This window comes from Globicephala melas, chromosome 1 (assembly GCF_963455315.2).
Source record: "Globicephala melas chromosome 1, mGloMel1.2, whole genome shotgun sequence".
Taxonomy (NCBI): Eukaryota; Metazoa; Chordata; class Mammalia; order Artiodactyla; family Delphinidae; genus Globicephala; species Globicephala melas.
In genome coordinates this window covers 44,316,945-44,329,721 of record NC_083314.1, presented here as the reverse complement: position 1 = coordinate 44,329,721, position 12,777 = coordinate 44,316,945, and the positions used below count along the sequence as shown (strand labels likewise).

General features: G+C 35.5%; 1 protein-coding gene across 1 annotated transcript in view; it reads left to right on the top strand.

Annotated features, from left to right (window-relative positions):
- Positions 1-12,777, top strand: part of HMCN1 (hemicentin 1) — a 521,171-nt gene that overhangs the window by 398,273 nt on the left and 110,121 nt on the right. Inside the window, exons 70-78 of the mRNA XM_030873036.2 lie at positions 908-989; positions 2,308-2,444; positions 6,353-6,494; positions 7,538-7,682; positions 8,066-8,193; positions 8,472-8,628; positions 10,315-10,436; positions 10,638-10,802; positions 12,628-12,735. Of these exons, the coding sequence (XP_030728896.2) occupies positions 908-989; positions 2,308-2,444; positions 6,353-6,494; positions 7,538-7,682; positions 8,066-8,193; positions 8,472-8,628; positions 10,315-10,436; positions 10,638-10,802; positions 12,628-12,735 (1,186 nt within the window). The remainder of the gene's footprint in view (positions 1-907; positions 990-2,307; positions 2,445-6,352; positions 6,495-7,537; positions 7,683-8,065; positions 8,194-8,471; positions 8,629-10,314; positions 10,437-10,637; positions 10,803-12,627; positions 12,736-12,777) is intronic.

Here is a 12,777-nt window from a genome sequence, read left to right as displayed (position 1 = left end):
CCATAAACTATAAAGTCAGTTTTGAATGTAAGAAGTTTAAAATTCCCAGTGTTCTAGGAGTATTCAAGTAATAAAATAAATGAAAACAGGATTTCCTACTTTTCAAAAATATATTTTTCACAGTAGTAAGATCATCTGTTTTTCAGTGTATCCTTTACACATACATAAGACATCCTCTACACAATGTTAAATATGAATGAAGACTAACACTTCCAGTGGAAACTATGTATGGAGATTTTTAAAGAAATGTTTCTGGTTTTTGTCAGAAAATAGTAGATTTTGCTGTCAACCTGACCTATTTACAGCCAAATTACATAATATAGCTATTTTGTTTCACCATGTATATCAAAGGTAGACTAAAAATGTGCTTTTATTATTATTGTATTAATGTGCTTTATTAAAATAACCTGATATTTTATTTACTTTTTTGGTTGGTTAATGTATTTTATTTTCTTCAGGAAGACTCCAGTAGAATTTTCAGTCTGCAATTTAAATTTATAAATACTTATTTCTTCAATAAATACTGTAGTATCTAGTCTGTCATGTATGGTGGTAGACCTTATATGTATCTGCCCTTTCTGAGATCATTAAATATACCTAATATGCAAACATTCTGAGATCAAATACCAAAACCCTGTTAAGTCTATGTCAAATACATAGATTTACATGTAACAGATGTCAAGCCATGCTCAGTATCAGTATCAAATGTAACTGATACACTTAACTGATTAAATGTATAAGTTACATTTAATCACAAATGTTAAAACCATTCATTAAGTTTTACTACTGTACTCTTAATGATATCTTGCTTTGTGTGAGACTTCTGTATTCATCCTAATAGATATTTATTCTCATCAACAAAACCAGCATGTTAACATTGTGTCATTCACTTATTCGAATTTTATAGGTGGAAGATACAGGAAGATATACGTGTCTGGCATCCAGTCCTGCAGGAGATGATGATAAAGAATATTTAGTGAGAGTGCATGGTAAAGTTGGCAAAATGTCCTGCAGTCCATCATACATTAATACCTAATTAAAAGGCATAATTTATGGAACATAGAGCAACTGTCTAACATCATAAAACTATGTTTATATATTAGGAAAAATGTATTTTGCAAATCTGATTTTTATATTTGATCACAGTAGTCCATTAAACTATTGTTGGGAATAGTTTAATGGATTTTTTGAGTTATTTGTTTTGTTCCTGCACAAATAATTCATATTCATTGGTTTTAAATCATAGAGTATAAATTATATAAATCAATCATAATCTCATCACACAAAGATAAGACCTTTTTACATATAAATATTGTCACAGAAATGTGATCATACAGCATGTAGTATTTAACTTTTTTATCTTATTTAGTGGTATGGTGAACATGTTTTCATGTCAAAAAATGTATTTTTATAACATTACTTTCTAGTGATTCCATGATGTCCCATTTTATGAATATGCCATTATTTATTTAATACATTCCTTATTTTTGGATATTTAAGCTGTTTTGTATTTTTACCAATATAAGCCACACTGTTATAGACATCTTTGTACATGTGTGTTGGCCTCTTCCTTTAATTATTTTGTTTTGATAAATTTCTGTAGGTATATTTACTTGATTATATGCAAGTACACACACATGCATGTACACACACACACACACCATTTAAGGCCAAATTACCTTTTAGAAAAGTTGGGCAAATTAGACTGTGGCCGATACTATTTTGACATAGAAATGGGAATTACTCTTCATGGAGAGGTGATTGAAAATTTGTATAAATTATACTCCATTTAAAGTTATTATAAAATATTGACTGTATTCCCTTTACAATATATCCTTGTAGCTTATTTATTTTATACATAGTAGTTTGTACCTCTTAATTCCTTAACCCTATTTTGCCCCTCCCCCTTTCTGCATATTAAGAAAAATGTACATATTTCTGTATATTATAATGGGCAGACCCTAATTTAGAAGTTTTAAAATATGATGTTCAGAGAAAATTATTACCAAGTGTAGAGCTAGACAAGGAATCCCTTCTTTGTACTTAGACTCTGATTATATTACTTATCCTGTCATTTACGTGGCCATTGGAAGAATTCCATTACTTGATGTATGTGAAAGTACTGAGAAAGGTAAAAAATTTTTCACTATTTGTAATCATTGTACTATAAATTGAATGAGTAATGTTTTAAGTTTATGCTTTTTATTTCATACAGCAGAAGCAACATTCGTTGAACACCTCAGATAATCCAGATCATTTTATATCCTGTTTATTAAAAGCCTTTGGTGTATTTGTTCTCATGCCCAGTCCCCCCTAATATTGCTGGAACTGATGAGCCCCAGGATTTCACTGTGTTACGGAACAGACAAGTGACATTGGAATGCAAATCGGATGCAGTGCCCCCACCTGTAATCACCTGGCTTAAAAATGGAGAACGGTTACAGGTAAATCTTGCTAAATTCCACAGATTCATTGTGAGACAAAAAAATCAGCAAGAGAGTCCTTGCTAGGGAGATAAAACCAAACAGTGTCAGACTACTAGTTATTCAACATTACAGGGGTGGGCACAGGGTCCTTTAATCAGCCTTTTTCTCAGCCTTCTTGGAGTAGTTAGTAGCTAGTTATGAGGCAAAAGACAGGTATTTTGATTTATATACTCTGTAAATTGTCCCAAGTATATATCTCCTGGAGCCCGTGGATTAAAGTTGAATTAAAACACTCAGCTATGTCTTTTTTTTTAATTGGAGTATAGTTGCTTTACAATGTTGTGTTAGTTTCTGCTGTACAGTGAAGTGAATCAGACATATATATACATATATCCCCTCCTTCTTGGACCTCCCTCCCCCCAACATCCCACCCATCTAGGTCATCGCAGAGCACTGAGCTGAGCTCCCTGTGCTATACAGCAGATTCCCACTAGCTATCTGTTTTACACATGGTAGTGTATTTATGTCAAACCTAATCTCCCAGTTTATCCCACCCTCCCCTTCCCCCACTGTGTCCACATGTCCGTTCTCTACATCTGCCTTTCTATTCCTGCTCTGCAAATAGGTTCATCTGTACCATTTGTCTTTACTTGAGAGGGAAGAAACCATCAGAGTCTCAAAAGACCTGACCTGTCCTGCCAACTCCCTAGGGCAAACCTATTACTGAATTTCCCTAGTCTAAACTTGGTCCTCAGGAGTGACCCCAAGGATCTGTGCAACACCAGAAATATGGACTGGAATCTTTGAAAACACAGTTACTGGCTCTTTAAAGGTTCCCATGCTCAGGTGATATCTGTCTGCTGCCCTATAGTGTCACAGCCCAGGATCCTAAGTAGGCTTTTAGGGTTGGCTCAAAGCCGTGACTTTGAATGCTCTGATTGTCCTTATCCTAGTACTCACTTATCCTTTTGTTTCTCCTTTGTTCTTCCTCATCCTGTTAGTATAACCTATTGTGGTACACTGTGCCTAAATAAAAGGAAATTGTGTCCCTAATACATAAGGCAGAAAGACTTTCACCATCATCAAATCACACAAATGCCAAACACAGAGAGACTGGGTGCTGAGAGTTGCTTCCTTGTTAAATCATCATGCATATCACTTAACAGTCCTGTGCCTCAGTTTCTCTATTTATTGTGTGCCTATTATAATGCTAGGCACTATGATTGCCCCTGAGAATAATCTTGATCCTCAAGGAGCTCACAGACTATCTGAAAATATACAGAAGGATATCAAAGATTGTAGAAAATTGATACTGTTGATATTCAATAAACAATATCTTAGAGGGATATACAGCATTTTATGGAAACACAGGGGAGAAGCAAGTAATCCAGACTGAAGGGTAAGGAATAGCCCAGGGGAGCCTCTTGGAAAGGGTGAGTTCAGTTTAAATGTTGGGTAGATGTTGGGTGAGAAAGAAGAAGGGGATTCCAAACATAAGTGATAGCATGTACAAAGACATTACAGGAGAAGGAATGCTGCTGTCCCAGGAACTGCAGGTAGCTTGGTATGGTTGAAGTAGACCTTGATTAAAATCCTTTGATGATTCTCCATAGATTTCAGGATTCGGGTTAAACTGCCCAGCTTAGCTCACAAAGCCCTTCATGCTCTGACTTTTCCTCCATAGTCTTATCTCCCATGTGTGCATTTCACTCTAGACCATTAGGTGTTCAGATAGGGACTGAGTGAATGTTGATGATACAGACATTCAGGCTAATCTCATATATGACCAAGTGATGTCAGTACTGGGACAGACTGATTTCAACAGTTATGGGGGAAAAAGAGTCCAGTTTTAGATATTTTGAGTTTGAATTACCTATATATTATCTAAGTGGAGCTTCTAAGAAGCACTAAGACATATGGGTCCATATTTCATCAAAAACATCTTTGATTTGGTGGTCCTCAATGGTGTAACCTGTTGCTGAAGCCATCAGTTTGTATGAGGTCAGCCAGAAAGCACACCGTGTGAGAAGACCTGTAAATGAGAATAAAGCCTAAGGCAACATTGACAATTAAAAGGTGAGCAAAGGAAGAAGAGAAGAATGGGACTGAGAATGAGGACTCAGAGAACTAAGATTAAATATAGGAGACATTGGTGTACTGAAAGCCAAGGAAGAGAGTGGGAGTGGTTAACAGAGTCCATGTTAAGATACAAATTAAGTTGTATTCACTGGCTTTGGCAATACATAGACTTGATTAAAGATCTGAACAACGGTTCTTCAATACAGTGATCAAAGTAGAAGACAGGTTACAGCTGTCTGGGGGAGTTAAAGAAGAGGAAGTGGAAATGATTGTGGACTGTTACTTAAATACAAAAAAGACTTGTATATGCTTATTTACTGAAAGAGATGGAAGATACAGGACTAAGTGTGTCCAGTGGGGAAGGGTTGGGACCCTGGTGACAGGTGAAGACATTAGCCTTGGACAGAAGCCTTGACCTTTTTCCACAGAGATGGAAAAATAGGAAGGAAGGTTGCATTCATATGCAAGAGATGAGAGGGAGAAATTGCAGGCACCTGGCTTTGATTTTCTCAATGAAGTAGGAATTAAGGTCATCAGCTGAGAATGATGTTCTATCTGAGGAAAGAAATCAAATTTGGAAGAATCACTGGCAGTAAATGAGAAGAGAACCAGAGAAAATGGTAGTGAGACTGAATAAGTTGGCAGAACTTACTGATGTTCATAGAAGAAAGACATGAGAATCAACTCAGAATTTTTTTATTAGCCTAAAATCCTGCTATACCCATATCAAAATTAAAATGTTGCGTAGAACTTACCATGTATGTTTAAGAAATCACTTATTCTCATCAGAAGTAATAAAAGTTTACCATTAATAGCCCCTGTAGCAAGGAAAGGCCTAGAGAAAATGTGTGGACTTTCAAGATAAATTGACCTGAACTGTCTATGTTAGTGTGAACAACTTTTTTCATTAGAAATATATGTTTATCTGGGACAGAACCCATATGGTAGAAAAATCTTATTTGGGCTCTTCCTGAAGTAGTTCCACTTAGGCACAATCAGAAAATACCAGTCTTTGATGTTACCTGGCATTTTTTAAAGCCTATGAACAATCCCCAATTGGACATTATAGCAGAGATTAGATTTCATTATATTTCAGTATTTCATTTCAATATAGGTCTCTGAATTTTCATAATTCTTGGTCCCATGCCTGGTCGCAAAATAAGTGCTTAATAAATATTTGTAGACTAAAATCATTTATTTACTTATGTTAAATATGTTGAAGGATAATTATTTCCTATAAGTTAACCAAAGTTAATTTATTAGTCAGGAAACTTTCAGCTTTAAGTGACAATTCAAACTCAAAATAATTTAAATGGAAAAAAAAGATATTTATTAGCTATAGTAATTGGTGAACTTAAGCTTTAGGCATTACTAGATCCAGAGGCTCTAACCATGTAGTCAAGCATCTCTGTCCTTTCTCTGAATCCCAACTCTGCTTATGTCTTAGATTCAGAGCAAGCTGTCCCCACATGGTGGTATGACTGCCACCAAGCTATGTCATCCTCACTACCAGTGATTCCAGTAAAAATATGCCTTATTCCAACACTTCCAGCAGTGTCTTTCTGGGGAGCTCGAATGGGCCCAACTTGAGACACCTTTTCATCCTTGAGAGGTTCATTGTGGCCGTCACTGTGAAGAACTGGAGACACTGATTGTGCTCTTGCTTTAACTACACTCATAGAAATATTTCCCAAGAGTTTTTGATACCAGGATAGCGGTGGGGGGAGCAGACAAAGATACTGGGAGACAGGTGCACTACAGTTCACTATAGTTACTTTTGATGATTAATATTTTATTTTATTTTATTGTCCAACATTTTAATGGTAAATTTTACTTACTGAATCCAGGCAACACCTCGAGTAAGAATCCTATCTGGAGGGAGATACTTGCAAATTAATAATGCAGATCTAGGTGATACAGCCAATTATACCTGTGTTGCCAGCAACATTGCAGGAAAGACTACAAGAGAATTTATTCTCACTGTAAATGGTAAGAAAAATTAATCACTGTTTCACAATTTAAAAATTTAGATAAGGGCATTTAAAGAGATGATAACGTTTTTATTTTTTATGAGCATACTAAACAAATTCTTGTGCTTATCTTATTTCTTTTCATAAAGACAACACGTGATACTTGTACTATCACTATATTCAAACTAACTCAATTTCAAAAGAAAAAGATACATTTCTCTTAGAGGACAATATATGTCCAATTGTTATCAGTATATCCTGACGTTTTGCATCATTCAGATCAGAGCCATTGGAGAAGTTAATACACTAAATCTCTGGATAACAAGTAGCCAATTAATTAGTCACCTTTGTTGATGTTGGTGTTTGATTATATATGTGCTAGACAGGGACTGCCATGGGACTGTAATTTTCTCAAATATAAAATCTAAACACTAAGATCTGCCAAATTTCAAGAATATGAACAGACTTTTTCAAAACCGTCCCTTTGGATTTTTAATATACGAAACTTTACAAGTTGAGTGACCCAGGCAGCTAATATCTCTAACACTAAAATTAAAATTCAAGTTTTCTATTCCCATATGAACTCAATGATTAATAAAATACACACTCTGAGACTTGCATAATTAATCACAGATGTGCTTTGTTATAACACCCCACTTTCTAGCCTTTATTTAAAGTGAAGTTGTTCCAGTATTAACATTCTCTGACCATTATTTGGCCAAAGAGAAATAAGAAATATCATCTTTAATTTGTATCATACCAGAGATGACTTTTATTCTATTCAAGCCTCTTTCATTAGAAAGCCAGATTTCATACACCATATCAGGGATTTAAAGCTTCCCCACCCATTTACTCTTCATTTTTAAGTAAATTTTTAAATAAAATCTTACCTTGAATAAGACTTTAGGAATTAAACCCCAATTCTATTTATACTAACCTGAATTAGCTGTAGGCAAAGCCATACATTTAACTCAAATCTCACTTTGTATTACCTCTTAAGAGTCTTAGTTCAGGCTATGTTATTGATATAAAGGAAGTTTTCCACATGCATCTCTTGTGCAGTTCCTCCAAGCATAAAGAGTGGCCCCCAGAGTCTTGTCATTCACTTAAATAAGTCAACTGTATTGGAATGCTTTGCGGAAGGTGTGCCAACCCCAAGGATAACATGGAGAAAGGATGGAGCTGTTCTATCTGAGAATCATGCAAGGTAACAATTCTGGAAAAGGATAAAAAATACTGTAAGAACTGAAATATAAGTTTTAAAATCTTTGATCCAGTGCATTATTTGGGTCTTTTCATTCTAAAGTGAGTCTCTTCATCTTAAATGAGGATCAGAATATAGTATTTTAGAAGCATAATTCTTAAGGCTTATGTTCAAAATGTAATGATTATAATCTGTCCAAGATCACAAGCCCATCTGCTATGCACCTTTGCAGAATATCCTTTTTTTTCCACCAAGGGTATTATAAATTTCTGAAGTAGGAAAGGACTAAAAATGGATTTAACTGGGTATTTTATAATGTTCTCAGTCAAAATGTGCATAATCAGAAAGGCTGATCTGGAGGAACTCACTTGTGATCTTTCTTATAGATACTCCGTCTTGGAAAATGGATTCCTTCACATCCAGTCAGCACATGTTACTGATAGTGGGAGATATTTGTGTATGGCTACCAATGCTGCTGGAACAGATCGCAGGCGAATAGATTTACAAGTCCATGGTAAGTGTACTTTTATGAACAACATCCAATCTTTGGGTCAGATATTCTTTGGTAGCCTAAACCAGTGAGGTCATAACATAAAGACCTTCATATCTAGTGCTATTTAAATGTATTACACTATATTATAAGCATCATCACGACACGGTGTAAATTCACAGAACCTTATTGTGTTCATGACTATAAAGCAAGTTAGCAATGATTAATTTCAGTTTGGCAGAGATACTTCGAATGGCATACTATTTACTGAACCTGTTTCTTACTTGGTGACTTTGTTTTAGTTCCTCCATCTATTGCTCTGGGTCCTACCAACATAACTGTAACAGTAAATGTTCAAACCACTCTGGCTTGTGAGGCTACTGGGATACCAAAACCATCAATCAACTGGAGAAAAAATGGGCATCTTCTTAATGTGGATCAAAATCAGAATTCATATCGGTAAGGAATAATTTAACTGGAAAATCCCACCTATTATTTAGAAACATAAGTTTTAAAAGAATTAACATTTAAACTCTATTCATGGAGACAGCAAATATATAAAGTATGAAGAATTAGCTAGTATGTAGAGAGCGTATTATTTTTTCTTAATGTAGAATTAGTTTTTCAACCTAAAATCTTATTTCTGAATTATAGGTGCAACTTCTGTATTCATAAGTCCTGTAGATAACTGTCTGAGCTCTAAAAAATTAGATTTCCATTCTGCTTTTTTTTTTTTTAGTATCTTTTGGAATTTTATAAAGACAAAAGATAAAAACATCATTTGGTATAAAAGAAAAACTATTCTGTAGAAATAATACAAGTTTTAGTTGCAGAATAAAAATCAAATTTTATACCTTGAAATACAGCATAGGTATTTGGCAGCATGTGGAGGGAGGAAGAACAGCATTTTCTCCCAGTTTTTTGTATTCTTCCAGCTTGACTACCATTGCTCTTAATATGATATCATACTTTTTAAAGACTAACCTTTAAAAAAGAAACTAGGAATTTCTGATACTTTAGATAAGCATCATTTCTTGTATCTCAAGTTAATAGATATCTTGCAAAAGGTTTGCCATAGTACTGAAAGCAAATGTTCTCATAGACCTACCTTAACAAAAATCAGTTCTGATATATCAGGAAATATGAAACTAGGAGTGTTTCACTTGAAACTCTGTTGCTTCTCCCTCTTTCTCACCCTCTTAATCTTTTGGCATTGGGCGTTTAGTGACTTGAAAGCATATACTATGGGGAAAATGTACAATGCCCTTGAATAAAAAAGCAGGTCAAGTATGTTTCCATTGAATCAAATCATTTCATCATTGCACAGTTTGAAGTAAGAATACAGATATTCTTATTTAGATTATTTTAATTTTTTTAGTATGTTCAACCACTAGAAATTTTAAAGATCTATTGATTTTGATACATATTTTCTTTAATTTTTATTTTATATTGGAGCATAGTTGATTAACAATGTTATGTTAGTTTCAGCTCTACAGCAAAGTGATTCATGAGGTTACTTTAAATAATGTATGTGTATTTACTCAACCTTCTGAACATTTGAAGTGATTCAGATCACTTTAGTTTTGAGTTGATTCAAAGTTAAGGAAAAGACTCTTTGATTTATGTACTATGCATCTCCAAGGTATCCACCACATGTAAGGAGACGTGTGAAGTAGGGAAAGGTGCAAGACAGACAGACTTGTAGTTACCCATCTGTCAGTAGAAATAATCAAATACCAATCTGCAAAGTTACTGTGAAATTTAGAGATGATTAATGTGAAGCATTTGAGATGGTGCCAGGAATGTATTCAATGGCCAATAAACAATGGCTATCATCAGTGTGCTCATTTCACTGTATTTCACCTGGGAGAACATGGTGGATTATGCCATAAGCATTCAGAAAATTCAAGATTCCCTCTTAACACAATCATTCCACACCACTGCTTCCTGCAGATGTCAAGGTTGAGGTCCTATTAACCCACTGCCATATAAACTTAAAGTCTGATGCATAAAATGATGCTCGTTTTAACATGAAGAAAGAGTTCCATTTCCCTCAATTCACAAGATAGTACCACGTTGAACCAACTAGAAACATTTATGAAAATTGATATATAGCACCTCATTACTTTGAAATCTCTCTTCTAGGCTCCTTTCTTCAGGTTCACTAGTAATTATTTCCCCTTCTGTGGATGACACTGCAACCTATGAGTGCACTGTGACAAGTGATGCCGGAGAGGATAAGAGAACTGTGGATCTCACTGTCCAAGGTAGAACTGGCTTAGTATGTGGACTGAAAGTTATTATAATGATATCATTCCATCATTCCTCTACTTCACAAGAGACCTTCCTTTTCCACTGACCAAGCATTCACTTTCAGTGTAGAAAGAGAAGGATATATGAGAAGGCTTTGGAAATCTGTAAGGGTTGGGAACATGTAGTTTTCTTTCTTTTTGTTGTTTTCCTTTTAGTTCCACCTTCCATAGCTGATGAGCCTACTGACTTCCTAGTAACCACACACGCCCCCACCGTGATCACCTGCACAGCTTCAGGAGTTCCATTTCCCTCAATTCACTGGGCGAAAAATGGTATAAGACTGCTTCCCAGAGGAGAGGGCTATAGAATTCTGTCCTCAGGTAAGACCCAGCTCAGTGATTACACAGCTATTGATTGGATTCGTTTTTACTGGATGGCCTTACTTGGACTTCTGCTGCACCAAAATAAAAGAATAAAGTACATCTGTATTCCTGGGCTTAGGCATCTGGGAAAAAATGCACTTAAGAGTGGGGAGGGGGAACTTGGGAAAGGGATAGAAAAAAAGTCTAAAAACAAAATAACAAATAATATCTAGGACTGATATGAATATATTAAGCATGACCACTGGGATTTTATGTGCATATTTACTAAACCTAAGGCTTAACAAATTTACTGGTTGCCTTTGAGTGAACCACACGTCTTTTATTGGCCAAATAGAATGTCCATTCATTCAACAAACATTTAGTACCTAAAATAGGCTAAATACTCCACTGAGTTTCTGAGATATAAAACTAAGACAAGGTTCTTGCTTTTAAGGTTTCAATAATTTAGCAAGTAGGGCTGGGTGTTAAGTGCTATGATATGGATAATTTTTGAGGGTGGTAGTAACCATCATTTATAGAATTTAAGTATTGAAAATTTTATAATATTAAAGAGAAAAAAATTCACCCAAATGGAAGTATAAGTGCTTCACATTTGTGTTTCTGGAAATTCATCCTGCATTGGGGAGGTACACTGGAGATTAAAGTAGCAACTAACATCCTGAGGGTTTATGAGTGTGGGCATATTATTCAAAGAGAATTTGTTTATTTCTTCAGTAGAAGGGAAATAATGAAAGATTTGTTCTCAGGATAGAACTTGGCTTTCAAAGCATAGTATTTTGGCTATCTCAGAAATCTGCATAAACGGGTAGCAAGTAAAATCATAAAATGTAAATTAACTACTCTTGGGCTTCCCTGGTGGCGCAGTGGTTGAGAGTCCGCCTGCCGATGCAGGGGACACGGGTTCGTGCCCCGGTCCGGGAAGATCCCACATGCCGTGGAGCGGCTGGGCCCGTGAGCCATGGCCGTTGAGCCTGCACGTCCAGAGCCTGTACTCCGCAACGGGAGAGGCCACAACAGTAAGAGGCCCACATACCGCAAAAAAAAAAAAAAATTAACTACTCTTCAGCACAAAGTACTGTGCTAAGAAAACAGTTTAGAACTTTTCTCAAAATGTCAAACAGTTACCATATGACCCAGCAACTCCATTCCTAGGTCCCTACCTAGAGAAATGAAAGCATATGTCCACCCAAAGACTTATATGCAAATGTTCGTACAGCATCATTCACAATAGCCAAAAACATAGAAACAATGTAAATGTCCATCAACTGGTGAATGGATAAACAAAATGTGGATAATTCACAGGATGGGATTCTATTTAGCAATAAAATGGAACAAAAATATTGACACCTGCTGCAGCAGATGAAACTCAAAAACTATGCTCACAGTAGAAGTCAGACACAAAAGCCTTCTGTATGATCCCATCTATATGAAATTTCCAGAAAAGGCCAATATATATAGAAATTAGATTACTGATTGCTTACACTTGGGGTTGAGAGTGAGGCAGGACTATAAGTGGACTGAGATTTCTTTGGGCATAATGGAAATTTTCTAAAATTATAATTGCACGACTCTGTAGATATACTAAAAATCATTGTATTGTACATTTAAGTCAGTGAATTTTATGGTCTGTAAGTTTTGCCTAAATAAAGCTGTTAATAGTGATTTTTAAAAAAATACTGTGGTAGGTAAGCACAGGGGGTACAAGTATGAGTACAAGCCACGCACTATGCTAGGGGGCAGACTCACACAAAATCAAAGAGACATGGTTTATCAAACCAGAAAAACAGGGATGCACTGTGCATGAAAAATTTTTCCTTTTTAGGAGCAATTGAAATATTTGCCACTCAATTAAGCCATGCTGGAAGATATACTTGTGTTGCCAGGAATGCCGCTGGCTCTGCACATCGACATGTGAGCCTTTACGTCCAAGGTATGAAAGGTTATTTATTCATTAAAATTTTGCTGTTGTACT